At 43.4% G+C, this 16,146-nt stretch overlaps 1 protein-coding gene across 1 annotated transcript in view; it reads right to left on the bottom strand.

Annotated features, from left to right (window-relative positions):
• Window positions 1–95: 95 nt before the first annotated feature.
• The window catches only part of LOC306912635 (STEAP1 protein-like), a 39,869-nt gene continuing 23,818 nt past the window's right edge, over window positions 96–16,146 (bottom strand). The window contains exons 4-10 of the mRNA XM_079489003.1: window positions 14,865–14,923; window positions 13,993–14,111; window positions 10,038–10,280; window positions 9,429–9,534; window positions 7,843–8,003; window positions 4,860–5,024; window positions 96–2,841 (exon numbers count right to left, since the gene is read on the bottom strand). Of these exons, the coding sequence (XP_079345129.1) occupies window positions 2,563–2,841; window positions 4,860–5,024; window positions 7,843–8,003; window positions 9,429–9,534; window positions 10,038–10,280; window positions 13,993–14,111; window positions 14,865–14,877 (1,086 nt within the window). The 5' untranslated portion in view covers window positions 14,878–14,923 and the 3' untranslated portion in view covers window positions 96–2,562. The remainder of the gene's footprint in view (window positions 2,842–4,859; window positions 5,025–7,842; window positions 8,004–9,428; window positions 9,535–10,037; window positions 10,281–13,992; window positions 14,112–14,864; window positions 14,924–16,146) is intronic.

The following is a 16,146-nucleotide window of genomic DNA, read 5'->3' as shown; positions in this document are numbered from 1 at the left end:
GATTTGACACATGCATTTCTCCCTCAGACAAAAGATTGTTTTGTATTCAACCGCCACATGGGAAAATGCTCACATTTCAATAGATTGTACAAGCACAAATAATCAGATTGTTTGTTCAATCAGTAGTTGGCAGCAGTACAGTCATTCTTTTCTCTCCCTAAAACACATAGTGACTGTCACAATAAGAATATTACGAGAGCAACATTGTAATCTACAGCCTATGATTTGTAATGCAACAGTGAATAACATACAGTACTGCTGTCAGGCAGAAACCTTGTATTTCTCTGAATGCCCTGCTTCATCATACATGTGCCGCGCAAAAGTAGTGAAATTGCTCACAACGCCTGTTTTGAGCTTGTAGATCTGCTATTTTATTTTTCACCACTTTTGTGCTACTTTTGGTTTTAAAATAACAATTAAAAAAGGAAAGGTTTTGGACACAACAATATTAAAAATGCTGTAAAAGCTTCAACATATATCCATATACAAAAATGCTTATCGTTATATATACAGTATATGAATCAAAGGTTTGTTAGTGTCATGAATCTGGAGACTGAACACATGTGGAAGAACAATTAAGTCTTTTTTTATTGCTACTCCATCCATGTATAATCAGCAATTCCTGATGAAGATCTTCAAAACGTTTAGCAGCAAATCAAGTGGAGCTGAGAACCAATGTAGACCTTTATTGTTTTTCACAGTTGATCTGCCTTTTGTAAGTACCTCAACTTTGAATAGGATGTGCATGCATGCACGCACTATCTCCTTTTGTTAATGTTTCAACTCATCCCCCCACAGACTGTGAGGGCAAATATCTCATTGATCTTTCCATGGAGGCACCTCTCTCACTCCAAATTACCAGTAAACTGAGAAGACAGAACCCTAGGAATCAGGAAATGCTGTAACATACACTCACTGAATATCTCGTAGACACTCATCATCTCAGCAGCGAGTTGCACTTGAGCTTTTTAAAAGCATCTCTCCTTACAGGTAACAGACATGTTCAGTATAAGATCACCTCATGACTCCCCAAGATTTAAGCTGGGATATTGCAAAGTGGACAAGCTTTCAAATGAGACAAATGAGATCAGAGTCCACTTTGAAAATGTGATAATGTTAAAAATGGTGGCGCTGTGGTTCCTGCCTACCACCATGGAGGTTGTTCGTTCGAATCCACCGTGTTACAACCGGCTTTGTTGTGCGTCTGTGTGAACACAATTGGCCCTGGGTTTGGGGGACGGAAGGCGGGCAGAGACGGTGATATTGGTCACAGCACGTACTCCTACGGGTGGGGGTGGCACCTGTCAATGGTCCAGCAAGAGCGAAATGGAAATAGCGCCCGACTACGTCCGTCGCTAGGTCCCGTCCGTCCGGCGCTCCGGTCTGCCGGTCGCTAAGGCCGACTGCCCGTCGCTGGATTCGGACCGCCGGTCGGAGTAGGACCACCGGTCACTCGAGTTATTTCCACCGGTCGCTAAGTCCATCCGTCAGTTGCTCCGGTCCAGCGGTCGCTAAGTCCGTCCGTCCGTTGCTCCGGTCCGGCGGTCGCTAAGTCCGACCACCCGTCGCTGGATTCGGAACGCCGGTCGGAGTAGGACCGCCAGTCGCTCGAGTTACTACCGCCGGTTGCCAATGGTGAGTGTTGGGCGGGAGGAGTAGGCCGAAGGCACTACTTTCTCCCGGTGGGGGCTCCTCACTGGCAGGTCAGTCAGTCAGTAGGATACAAAAGCAGTGACAACATAGAAATGTGTGGGAAGGAATGAATTGGCATAACTAAATTGGGGAGAAAAGGGGTCAAAAATAATTGTCTGGCTACTCTAAATGTAAAAATAATAAAATCCTGTCAAGCATTGTTTTTGTCTTTCTGTTTCTATAGAGGTCCAGCAGAGATTTTGGACTACAGTATGCTGAAGAAAAATATTTTTTTTCTAAATGGTTTTGGAACTTTAGTATATACCGACTGGATTCAATAATTCACATTTGGATTTCATGAGGACTGCAATAAAATGCATTCAACCGTTGTTGCCTATTTTGTGATATCCACAATGCTAGTTATACTGTGCAGATGTATGTTGGTTCAGTGTTTACATAATATGTTATTTACATAGACTTATACTGTTTGCTTGACCTGACCGCAAATGCTAAGAGTTTTATTTAGAATGCATACCATTACCATTTAGTTTACCCTGTCCTTTGTTGACTGGTTAATGCAACTCTGATCTTGCACTTTGTAAGCACTTTGTAAGTTGCTCTAGATAAGAGTGATAAAATACCTAATTTGTAAAATGTTGCTCAACAGCATCTTTGGAAAAAAAAGGAAGAAAAAAAAAAAGGTAGGCTCTAGTAGAGTAACTTGTAACAAAACAGACATGTTAACATTGATTGCTTTTCTTCCTTTCCAAGCTGATGAGAACATCTACTTTCTAGGATAGGCATCATGTCTTTCACAAAAAAAGAAGAAGAAAAACAAATTTCTGCAAGAAAAATAAATCCACTAGAATAAGAAAAAAAGAAAAGAAATAACCTAGACTGTTACAGCTGCTCTGTATTTGCACTCTGCTGTCATCTCAGTCGGACTGTCTCGGGTCTTGCAGGTGGTGGGCGCACCGTGACAGGAGGAGTAGGGGCCTCCCAGCCGCGGCGAATCAGCTCCAACCTCCTGCTCCAACAGGGCAGCAGCAGCACAGCTTTGACGGACAGAACGCTCAGTGGGAGGAGAGAGGCCAGGATGAACGACGGGGGTGTGTACCACACGTACTGCTTCACATCCACCCATTTCCTCCAGCCGAAGACCAGAGCGTGGGCCGTGCACAGCAGCAACGCAGCATAGCCCAGAGATCGCTGAGAGATGGACAGGAACAGAGAGAGAGAGATGACACACAGCACCCGAGCGTCTTTCTTAAGAGGCAAAAATGGACATGGACATGGGCAGAAAAACAGCAAGACAGTAGAAAGGCCCAGGATACATGCTGTAGAACAGCGGTTCTCAACCTGTGGGTCGGGACCCCTGGGATCCCCACATGATTTGGGGGGGACTTCACTCACTGTCCCCAAGATGACAGTGAAGTGAAGTGAAGTGAAATTGGTTTCGATAGCACATCAGTGAGCTGGATGCAATCCTACCTGGAGGGGAGAGAACAGATGGTGGAAGTGAACGGAACACTGTCCCCCCCCCTCCCAGTGAGCTGTGGCGTTCCACAAGGAAGCATACTAGGGCCTCTACTGTTCCTAATATATGTAAACGACATGACTTCAGCTTGTGACTGCAACTTGTTCCTGTTCGCAGATGACTCAGCACTGCTGGTCTCGGACAGGGACAAACTGCAGGTTGAAAATGCCCTCAGCTCTGAACTCGGTAGAATCTGCACCTGGCTCGCTGATAACAAACTATCTTTACACCTGGGAAAAACTGAATCCATTCTCTTTGGCTCTATTAGTAATCTCAGCAAGGCAAATGGCTTCTTGGTTAGAGTGGGTGACAATGTTATCACACGTAAAGATGAAATTACCTACCTAGGTTCCATCCTGGAGGCTAATCTTTCCGGTGATAAAATGGCCACCAACGTAATCAAAAAAGTCAACCATAGAACAAGATTCCTCTACAGGATCTCCTCACTGGTCAACAAAAACACCTTGAAGACCTTAACAGGAGCCCTTGTACAGGGTTTCTTTGACTATGCATGCACCTCCTGGTACCACAGCACCTCAAAGGCCCTTAAAACCAGGCTCCAGACTTCCCAAAACAAACTGGTCAGGCTCCTACTTGACCTAGCCCCCCGAACCCACCTCACCCCTGCCCACTTCGACAGGCTGGAATGGCTTAGGGTCGACGACAGAGTACAGCATCTTGCAATGGGTCTGGTCCACAAGATTCGATACACCACCAAGATACCCATGTACCTGTCTAGATACTTCCTTAATGTTAACGAAGTCCACACCCACAACACCAGAGGGAGTGCAACGAACCATGTACAACCCAGATTCGGCACAAACAAGGGACTAAATTATTTTCGCTCCTATGCCACCAAAATGTGGAACGCCCTACCAACTGTCATTAAGACATGCGAATCCCTTGACTCCTTCAAAACCTCTCTCAAAGGGCACCTACGGATGGCTGCAATTCGAAACTGGCCCCCGTAAAATCTGAATCCCCCCCCACCGCCCCCCCCTTTTTCCCCTCACTGTATATGTTTCTTTTCCCTTTTTACCTCCTTTATGAATTCCTGTTCTGTCTATAGAAGTGTCTATTTGTACGTCTCTAAATGTTTTGATGATTTGAACATGGTGGACCCTATTGGAAACAAGTGTAATGCTTAATTGGGTCGTCCACTCACAGTTAACAGCCTTTGTATTGAGTTTGTGCTTGAAATGTACTGTAATTCTGCAAACTGTTAATAAATTCTTCAATCAATCAATCAATCAAGTGACCATTTAATTTAACCTTGTAATACCCTTTTAATGCTTAAAAAAAGAAAAGAAAGAAAAGAAAGACAAATGTAAAAACGGGTGAAACATTGGCCAAATTGTCAAGTAATATAAGAAAGAGACAAATATTTGTGCAGATAGCAGATCTACAAGCTCACCGCATTTGTGAGGCGTTGTGGGCATGTAGATCTGATATTTTCACAATATTTATCTGTGTCAACATTTAAGGTCTCAACTCCTACAATTCCAAGTGCTTGTCAGGAGGTCCCCAGTTCAAAAATGATTATTTTGGGGGGTCGCTGCATGCCTAAACAAGTTGAGAACCACTCACTGCCACTCATGACCAACGCGCCGTCAGAATAATAATGCTGACCCGAAATAGCCGATCTACAAGCTCACAATGGGTTGCAGACCCGTTGTGTCACTGACAATACCTGGACATAGGTGAACTCTCTCCAGTTGAGTGTGTTGGAGACAGACGGCAGGGAGGAGATGGCTAGCAGGGCCAACAAGCCCAGAGCCATGATGCCAAGAGAAATGTAGATTTCCATACGCCAGACGTCGTCAGACACCCAAGCGTCCTCCCTGTTCTGCTGGACCTGAAGGGTACCATAATTATTATTAAACTGTTATGTACTGTATATTAAAATTGTTGTAATTCTACAATGCTGTAACAACGTGCGTGCGTGCGTGTGTGCGTGCGTGTGTTAATATCAAAATGTTTTATGTTGTATTGGATTGTATGATCGTCTACTATTTTTTGAGGAAAATTATATTTTTGCCTAAATCAGCTCTTCATGACACTGGCCACCTCTGGTAAAATTGCATATCCTTAAAAAAAATCATGCTGTAGTATAATGGCCTATTTCAAGAGTGTGACCTAGTCCTAGGCTATTTGTTACCCAAGTCAAAGACAATGTGACAAAAGAAATTGCCCAAGTCTGGAGTAAGTCACTTACTCCAGAAAGACTTCAGGTTTACAATTGTTTAAGTTAAACACATTGGCCTATCGTAAGTCATTTCTTCATCTTATTTTAAATAACTGACAGACAGTGTTATTTGTGTGTCAATAGTCATATATTGTTATAAACGTTTTTGGTGAAATTATTAAGACATATCACATAGTTTGTTTTGGTTCAGTTTTTTTCTGTTATCTGTAAAACTTAGAAAAATGACAGGCCAATATTTTAGCAAGGTGAAGTTATGAGCAGTGTAACAGTACCACAGATAGTTTTGACCTTGCACTGTGAGTGCCATTATTGTCTCCCGATATCTGATGCAGCAGGGTTCAGACAGAGAACCTGGACAGAAAGGATGCAACACAGAGGACACACAGCACAGATAAAACCTTGCTAGTGGAGGCAACACAAGGAGGTTTTTAGTGGGTGTTTTATTTTTGGTGTCAAGAAAAGCTGTTAAGAATACATAAATATTTCTGGTTAATAAAAAAGAGAGGGGAGTATACTGGTGAATGAATGGGTGATTGTGACACACTGTGACTAAGAATTTTGCCAAAGTCAATAATCACACTTAAAATACGCTGCAGAATGCCTCCTTTAGCCAACACAAACTGCAGTACAACACGGACATTGTGAAAAAGATTAAGTCATTTGGCCCAGAATTTATTTACTGTCAATGTACTCTAGGCATATACGGTATTATTATTACCATTATTGTACATTCTCTAGTTGTATTTACTTGTATAAATTATATGTAATTATGAAGATTAACAATCAATCATTTAGATGGGATTGGGGACCCCCTGGTCCGTGGACCTCACACTGATAACCATTGACCTAAATGACGTAAGTTATTTCAGTATAAACCAATATGGTATATAATTCAAATCTATGAAAAACAAACTTCTCCTTGGTCTTGGGATGGCTCAGGTTAGAGGACAGGGTTAAGCGAATATTAATGGGATGGGTATTGAGGGCACTGTCCCTTTTTTTATTTTTTATATATACTTTTCACCCAGTGCCAATTATTTAATGTAATCCTGGGTGCCTCCTTTTTTTTTTTTTTTTTTACCCCACGATTTTGTAACCCATTTTTCACCCCTGTCACGTGTCAATTATCTAATGTGATCCTGGGCTCTACACACCATCCGCCAACCTATTCCCCATATATGGGGGACATGGGGAGAGCAACGGACTTGAACTCATGCTTCCTTCATGCCTGAGTGTCCAAGTTGCTCCTTTACGCCTGACAGGGGGGAGTTTCCCTGGTTGGACGTAGCGCGTGGAAGGAACACGTTATTCCAACCAGTTCCTTTCCCCTCCATCAGGCGCCCCGGCTGGCCAGGGGGAGGCAGTTTAGAGACCAGGATTACTGCATGTTTTTGTGAGGGTACCTACCCTAGGTAGTCCAGTAATAATGTAATTTGACCTCTAACTAATTGCAAAAAAACCAAACTCAACTGATTTTGCATCTTCAATATATCCTGAATAACAGAAAGAAAGTTGCCTGGAATTGTCTGAGGGGAAAGTGTTGAAAATGGCCTGTACAGTATGGCCACCATTGACATCCTATTATAAGGCAATATTTTCTAAATTTCCTTATGCTTTAAGTAGCATGTGACATATCAAACTAGGTTGTTGTCATGATGCTGAAGCCATTCCAAGCATTCGTTTTGCATAAAAACACTCATTGGGCTAAATTTGGCCATAGCAACTTGCCCAAATGTGCTGACCTCATTACATTTTGGCAAGTTGCTATGGCCAAATTTAGCCCAATGAGTGTTTTTATGCAAAACTAATGCTTGGAATGGATTCAGCATCATGAAAACCCCCTAGTTTGATATGTCACATGCTACTTAAAGCATAAGGACATTTAGAAAATATTACCTTATAATAGGATGTCAATGGTGGCCACACTGTACCGGCTATTTTCAACACTTTCCCCTCAGACAATTCCAGGCAACTTTTTTTCTGTTATTCAGGATATATTGAAGATGCAAAATCAGCTGAGTTCGGTTTTTTTGCAATTAGTTAGAGGTTGATCCTGTATTTTCCATAGATTTCCGACATGGGGAGAACATCTATCAAGAGACCACAAGGAGAGGTAAATGTAATTAACCACCTCCTTTATAGTGTCTGTATTCTTTTATTACATGTATTATTAATTGTCTATGCTATGTTGATGAATTGAATACATAGGACCACAATGGAAACAAGTCCCCAGGACCTTTTTGTGTAATCCTTTTTATTTAGCCTTAATGTCTTTCTGTACCACGTGCTGTTTACATGTCTGACTAATAAAGCAATCAATCAATCAATCAATCAGTCAGTCAGTCAGTCAGTCAGTCAGTCAGTCAGTCAGTCAGTCAGTCAGTCAGTCAGTCAGTCAGTCAGTCAGTCAGTCAGTCAGTCAATCAATCAATCAAATTATGCTATGTGTCAGATGCTAATGTCCTACCTGTTCCCAGTTGAGCAATTTGTACCGGTAGGATCTCCTCATGGGATAGGAGAGGCTGTAGATAGCATGGAGACAGGCCAGATAAAATGACAGCAGTCCCAGCTGCTTCCTCATGCACAGCCACCTGTCCAGCCACTCTGGGAAGAGGCTATACTTTGTACCTGGAAAGAAGAGATTGAGTAAGATTAGTCCCGACTGATCATTGTTTTGAATAACCAATATTAACCATGCTACTTTAAGTCCAGGACATGTAGGATTTATCAATCACATTTGATGCGTAGTACTATGTAATCGGGGGCTTACACTTTGTTTGGATTAATAAATGTCAACTTTTGTTCTAGGTTTCTGAAATGAAAGGAAGAATCACAGTTCCAATAGCGCCTGTTGCTGCTCTTGCTACCCAGTCTCAGTGGTGAAATAGCACGGAATTGCAATTCCGTACATACACGCCTAGAAAACCCAAACGAAAATCCGTATTAGTTCCCCTGCTGATTCTATTTCTACAAAAACATAGAATTTTAGCACTAGCTTCATCTGTGTTATGTATGCATGTACAAAACTGCTGTATAGGAACAGGCATTGAATAAAAAAGAAATTTAGGAAGATAAAAGGTGATAAACATGAAATGATCACAGAGTGATATTTGTCAGGTGAAAGAAGCTCTGTGTTCTCTCCCCCCCATATTAGTCTGATTATTATTTTAGTAACGTGTATGTTTGTGTGTCAGTGTCACCTCGCGCATCGCGGCCGTTGCTTGCGTTCGTTTCCGACGTTCTGTGCGTGGTTCAATGACTGTGTTTTGTTGTGGCTTTGCATTGGCTGTGCTGCGCCGTTTCAGACGCGTTTGGTTTGAATTTATACAGAGTGACGTGCGAACATTGCAAACGTGTCAAATAACTGTAGTATGCTTTGCACTGTCTGTCTGCAGCCTGCTTTGCTGCCAGGGATATTTGCCCCTCCCCTTCCCGTTGGCTAGAGGCAGCATTGCCGTTGCTTGTCGTCCCATTGGCTAGAAGCAGCCAATCACGACTAGGTGGCGATCTTGTCGTCTACATTTCATGAGTAAACACTAGTCAGGTTTCACCTGACAAAAAGATAGAAAAAAGTTGTAACCTAAGAATAGGTAACATATAATATATATGGTATGTCACAGTCTAGAGAGTTCACTGTTTTGAGTTCAAAGTCTTATATTCTACAGACCCCTCTGTAAACAGTTTCAGCTCACAGGAATTACAACATCGTTGTCTATTAGTGTGCTAAGTTTAGTTTAGATGGGCCTGTTAGGGGAATTATGGCTGTGTGTCTGCGGTGGCTTTATTGCTGTCTGAGGGATCTGACTCGACTCAGTGTTGGGCAGGAGCTTAAGACCTATATACTGATTATAATCGCCATTGTACGACGAATAGTAATGATAGCCGACATGATGCGTTGTCAGCTTGTGGATCTGTGTGCTGTTTTTGAAAATCTTTGAAAATGTACACCTATAATGACAATCCCAAAAATAGGGCAGGTTTGAAAGCGATTAAGAAAATGATCTTGGCTCTGACATTGCTAAATATTACATTGTTAGTGGTCCGCTTCTGTACCTCTGCGTAGCTGCAGCAGGGCAGCCAGCAGGCCAGGCAGATAGACCAGGCCCAGCAAGGTGATCGACGTCCACGGTAGAGTCTTGTTCATCACCAACACTGGCATCTTAGGAAAATCAAAAAGCAGCATACAGTACAAGAATTACTCTAAGCCCTATTTTTGTCAGTGCTAAATCCCTTATCCCTAAACCTCTTTGCCTTTTTTATTACTTTCAAAAACATTTTGAATAGTTCAAATAGCCAATCTACAAGCACAATTTTAATATGTTTTTCAACATAGTAAAAAAGGCAAATTTTAGGGATAAGGGGTTTATCACTGACGAAAATAGGGCCCTCAAATCATCTCACGTGCAGCCTTCTAGTTTCCGATTGTGTTATTGTTGCGTAATCACGCTCTATTAATTGCTATAGCAGTTCGTTAAGTGTTTAATTACTAGGCGTGCTTTCAACACTACTTAATGAGAGTGTGTTTGTCCTGTATTCATTCCTGCTCTGATGACCTGCGTAGGTCGAAACATGTTGGCATTTTAACTAATAAAGCCTGTTCTCGTCTTTTACATATTTGAGTGTCCAACTGCCCGGATTTTTTCCGGCCAAAAAAACACTTGCCTTATAGAAGTAATTCTTGTTCTGGGTGACGTAGGGCTGCAGCACATCCCTAAGGAATGTGTAGAGGAAGGTCCCTGCCATGAGAATGGCTGTCAGCCTCAGTGGCAGCGCCCACTGTGGGAAGAGGGGCATCTCCTCCAGAGCCACGCTGGCAGGGAACTCAAAGCTCTCCATATACAGAGAGGTCAGCAGGGGTCCAGGCTTGGTCTGGGTCAGCAATGCACATTCTTTGTCCTCGTGGTCCTGGTCGAGAACAGGACAATACAGGAAGCGTTAGTTTCCCCATGTACAGTAGAGTGGAGTTGATTGTTCTTTACTCCTGCAAAACTGAAATTACTGAATGACCGAATAAGTGGATTGAAAATGGTGTAAACCTCTGGCAGAAATCGTTTGCTATAATATAGCAAAGAATCTCAACCTCGGCTCAAAGGCAATATTAATGGCTTTTTTTAGTGGTGCAACCACTCCTATAGACAGCTATGTGTGTCCCTGGGTCTGTCCGAGCACAAAATAGCGTTTGGTTGGTTTTCACAACCAAGTGTCACTGTTGCGCAGCTTAACACACACACGCACACGCACGCACACGCACGCACACACACACACACACACACACACACACACACACACACACACACACACACACACACACACACACACACACACACACACACACACACACACACACACACACACACACACACACAGTAGAGGGACCCCCTGGGGACCCCCACACGATAACTGTCATTTCTCAACCATTTCGGCTCGCCGGCATTACTTGCCATATATTGGCATAATATGTTAATATATTTAAAATAAAACCATAGCAACACCATTAGACTTTTCATGTCGCGCACGCCCCCTAGAAGAAGGCGCTAATAGCGCTATATTTATCTGTGGAACCGAGTCAAACTAAATGTAATGGCTCAACTCCTACAATTCCAAGTGCTCCCATAAACATGGAGTCACCATCCACATATTTCACCTAATGCATTGATTGATTGATTGATTGATTGATTGATAATTACAGTACATTTCAAGCATAACTCAATACAAAACTGTGGACGACACCATAAACATTACACTTGTTTACAACAGGGTTCACCATGTTCAATTCATAACATTCAGAGACGTACAAATATACACTTCTATATAGCCAAAAACAGGAAATCATCATAGGTAAAAAGGGGAAAGAATATACAGAGGGGAACTAGAAAAAGTGCCCTTCTGGGCACAGGTCTCCACCAGGAGAATAGGTCTGTGTGATGTTTGGCAAAATGTTTAGGAGTGTGTGTGTGTGTGTGTGTGTGTGTGTGTGTGTGTGTGTGTGTGTGTGTGTGTGTGTGTGTGACACGAGTTGGCCTGTTGTAGCGCCACCATGTCATGCCGTTTTTTAAACTGTCAAGTGGCATTTCTCCCTCCTCCGCGTCATCAGTGCCCATACCCGAGGCGGGGTTGGCGAAAGGGCCTTTCTGTGTGGAGTTTGCATGTTCTCCCCGTGTCCCCTTGGGTAGGTACCCTCAAAAAACATGCCGTAATCCTGGTCTCTAAACTACCTCCCCCTGGCTAGCCGGGGCGCCTGATGGAGGGGAAAGGAACTGGTCGGAATAACGCGTTCCTTCCACACGCTACGTCTGGCCGGGGAAACTCTCTCCTGTCAGGTGAAAAGAAGCAGCTTGGACTCCTCATGCATAGAAGGAAGCATGAGGTCAGTCCGCTGGTAAAAACACTAATTGGCCAGTTATAGCGCCACCATGAGGCCGAGTTGAAAATGTTCCAGTGGCATTTCTTCCTCGGCCTAGTGGGAATGTGCGTGCACAATTTCACGGAAATCACACAATGTGTTTTGTGGCATTTTGTTTGAAACCGTACAATCAGGATGGAGTCTGAAAAATCTGAAATACCCGTTTTGTTGAATGGCTCGAGAGACTGTGTACCAATTTGCATGATGTCTGGACAAAATCTGTAGGTGTAGTCCAAAAATATTTTTTGCACAAAGCGGCCTCCTGGTGGCACTATAAGAGGCCAATGTGAAAATCTTGGGGCAGAGGTTCAGCTGTGGCATTCAGGGAGTGTGTGTGCAAAGTATGGCTGCGATCAAGCCAACGGTGCCGGAGATTAGCTGTCCACAGACGGACGGACACACACACGGACAGACGGACGGACGGACAGTCGGACACACACACGGACGGCCTGGTGGAGACAAAAAGGGGTGGGTGGGGGTTTCAGATTTTATGGGGGCCAGCTTCGAATTGCAGCCCTCCGTAGGTGCCCTTTAAGAGAGGTTTTGAAGGAGTCAAGGGATTTGCATGTCTTAATGACCGTTGGGAGGGCGTTCCACATTTTGGGAGCGAAATTAATTTAGTCCCTTGTTTGTGCCAAATCTGGGTTGCACATGGTTTGTTGAACGCCTCCTCTTGCTCGGCTTTTTACACGGGGGGAGGAATGTAGCGTACCTCCACTTTTGAGAGGAGGTAGAACCTAAGAAGTTAAACCTTGGGGCGTTCTCACTTCTCACTGTCCGGGTCTTGGAGCACAGCAACGGAGCTGCAGTGCTCTCTCACTGACTGGTACCCCCCTCCCCCCCACCGCTCACACACACACACACACACACACACACACACACACACACACACACACACACACACACACACACACACACACACACACACACACACACACACACACACACACACACACACACACACACACACACACACACACACACACACACACACACACACACACACACACACACACACACACACACACACACTCTCAAATGACCTGCTTTGTCACAGGCTGCGGGATTTCTTTTTGTTTGTTTATTTTTTGGGTTGAATACATTTTATGCAAGTATTGAATAACAGTGGAAGTGTGTGAATATTGTGGACTATACTGTGGTACCTGGGAAACTGGACTGGATTTTGGGTGTGGGCTGGAAACATCAATACAATCAATACAATCAAAACAAAACTGAGTTATACTGTGTCTGTGTGAATTCTGCTGCATTGAGTGAAGGTCATTTTTGGGTAACCTATCCCTGGCTAGGGTTTACAGGTTCATGTGGTGTATATATATCTGCTATATTTGTCCTGGTTAAATCCTTGTAAGGTTGGCTTAAAAAAATAAGCAGTTGTCCCAAAGTGGACCAACTGTGTTAGGCATTTGCCTAACTGGCACCCCAAAACCGAGAACATCAAGCCAAACCGTTACAATGCTGTACTCTGCCGTCAACCCTAAGCCATTCCAGCCTGTCAAATTGGGCAGGGGTGAGGTGGGTTCGGGGAGTGAGGCCAAGTAGTAGTAAAGGAAAACGCTATCCCTCCCATTTCCACTCTCTGCTGAACACCACCGTCAACACAGCAAATTATGTTCACTGGATTATGTTCAAGTAGGAGGCAACGCAAAAGGATTCTATACATGCATTGGTATTCAGAATCATGCCAGCGAGGACAATGAAGCCAGGTTTATACGGTGTAAGACAAGCTAAATGTCTCAAAGCTCATAACTGTGGACATTTATACTCAATACATCGGCACACTGACAAGTGTCTTGTGACCATTATAGCAATGGCGTGACCCAATCAAATTTTCAGGAGGTATGAGCCAATTAGCTCACAGCCTGTGAGACATTCCAAATAAAGTCAAAGAGACAAAAGATTTGTCTCACAGAGGTTGTCTTCTACAGTATAAATTTGTCTCCCTCCCTGTCTTGAAAATCAAGTCCTGTGATGATTATTTCAGTAGCACACTACAGCTCCTGCCAAATGAAAAGCAGGCTCCCAATTTAGACAGATCCCCATCTGACCCAGAGAACTGACTGACTCTCTGTGTGTGTGTGTGTGTGTGTGTGTGTGTGTGTGTGTGTGTGTGTGTGTGTGTGTGTGTGTGTGTGTGTGTGTGTGTGTGTGTGTGTGTGTGCGCGCGCGCACGCGCGCGCGTATGCGTTCTAGAACCTTTGGGTCAAGTTGAGGTATAGCCCCCAAGTCCATGCCATCCATTTCCTGACACTCTTGTTGTGTGCATTTTGAACTGTGTTGTCCTTTCTCAGAATCGGTCTCTTGGTTCTTCATCACTACACAGCAAGAAAAGACCAGGCATCATATTCACACTGTTGCAACAGAGTACAGACACATACGCATCAGTATAAATGTCAAAGAAGGAATTAAGGAAATTAAAACAGAACATAAAGGAAGGCCTGACTATGCTATGACTGAAGCCACATACACAACAATAATGAAAGCCTTTAATTAAGGGCTGAGACTATTATGCTTTGAGCATACGTGGTCATTCAGTTGGCTTGTGTAGTCTAGGAGCCAATTTGACGCTCAGGAATGCAGAGTGGAGGAGAGATTTCACATAACTTGGGGTTTAATTCCCACACATTACACCATCCACATAGGATTAACTCTGCCATTGCCAATGGTAACACGACTGTGAGATTTTATGAAGGCTACTGGGAAAAATATATTCTTTGTAAAACTATTTAAATTTTGTAGACTGGGAAAGTGTCACTGGGAAAAGATGACTGTCAAACACATTCCCTGATATTTAATACTACATTAATTGTAAGCAAAGAGCTTGGCTACTAGCCTTTATTTACTTTTATATTAGCTGCATATACAATTGTACTACTTTTTCCAGATAGGCCGCCGCCTAACAAACTTATAAAACGATGATGACGATAACATACTACAACAGTAACCATATATATTTTTGTAAATGCTGATTTTACGTGGTAGTAGGTACTGGATTGAAGCTTTTTGGGTCTTTCACTAAAGATAAATTAAACGCATAACAAATTTAATCTGAAAACGGCTGACCAGACCTGTCCTGTCCATCAAGTCCGGTCCTGTCCGGAGTAGACTCTTCTTTTAGTAGTGAAACCTGCCACGTAAAAAAGTAAAGTCAGTCAAAATCACGCCATCTCTCTCGGAACACCCGCGAGTGTCCGCGGCCGCGCCGCGACACACTCAGTTACTTTAAAATTCAGTTTCTTTAAACGCGTAGGCTATAGGTTATTATTAGTAATAATATTATTATATTACACGGCTATAATAATAACAGTGGCAGAGGGAGGCTTGGTCATGACAAATTGAAACTGATCACGTCACTCACGTCACGGCCACGCAACAGGTCTTCATTCATCTCTCCGTCAAACTCATTGAGACCCGCTGAGAAACACATGCGGAGCTTGTATGACAAATGTGACAATGTCGCTACAGGACAGGAGTCAGGACGGACAGGGGGTCACTTTGACTGTAGCTGAGCCTGTGACTCGTCGTGACGTCGGTCGGAGCTGTTCTTGAAAAATACAATAAAAACATATTTCCACCCCCCACGGCACTTGTTGCCGCCTGCCTGGTGCAGACAGTCAGTGGGGAAACAGTTTTTTGGTTCAGTGACTTCAGTGACTGAACCAGCCAGTCACAGCACAACCGCGAACCGCCCCTCCTGTCCACAACCGCCCTTGCGTCCTCTGTTGCTTGCGTCACCCCAGTAGTAGTCAGCAGTAGGCATGTGGAATAGAAATAGAGAGCTCTAGAGCCCGCCTACTGTATCCATAGGCAATTTGCACTCAATTCAATTCAATGGGCTTTATTGGCATGAGAAAACATACGTTTACATTGCCAAAGCACAATACAACAATACAGCAATACAATCAAAACAAAAAATATGTACATTTGAAAGTCAGAATCTTTAATAGATCAATTTCTATGTACCAAGATCACTGGATGCAGGTATATGCAGGAATATACACAATGATTAGTCTTTAGGGTGGTTGTGTTCCGTTTGATATCCTTCTCCTATCACAGCAACTCACAAATCTTGCTGCTGTGTTTGCACATTGGTGTACTTTGCCCAGCAGATATGGGAGTTTTTTGTCATTGGTCATGTTTTCAAAATCTCCGTGTGTGGTTGTAATCTGTGGGAAGTATGTGTCTCTGATGTATTGGTACAATGGACAGATGGTTAGGAAGTGTAGCTCGGTTTCCACTTCATTTTGTGTGCAGTGGGTGCATAGTCTGTCTTCTCTCGGGATACAGGTCTGACTATGACGGCCTTTCTCGATCGCAAGACTGTGCTCACTGAGTCTGTACCTAGTTAGG

This window comes from Electrona antarctica, assembly GCF_951216825.1.
Source record: "Electrona antarctica genome assembly, chromosome: 20".
In the NCBI taxonomy this organism is placed as follows: Eukaryota; Metazoa; Chordata; class Actinopteri; order Myctophiformes; family Myctophidae; genus Electrona; species Electrona antarctica.
This window is presented reverse-complemented; position numbering and strand designations above follow the sequence as displayed.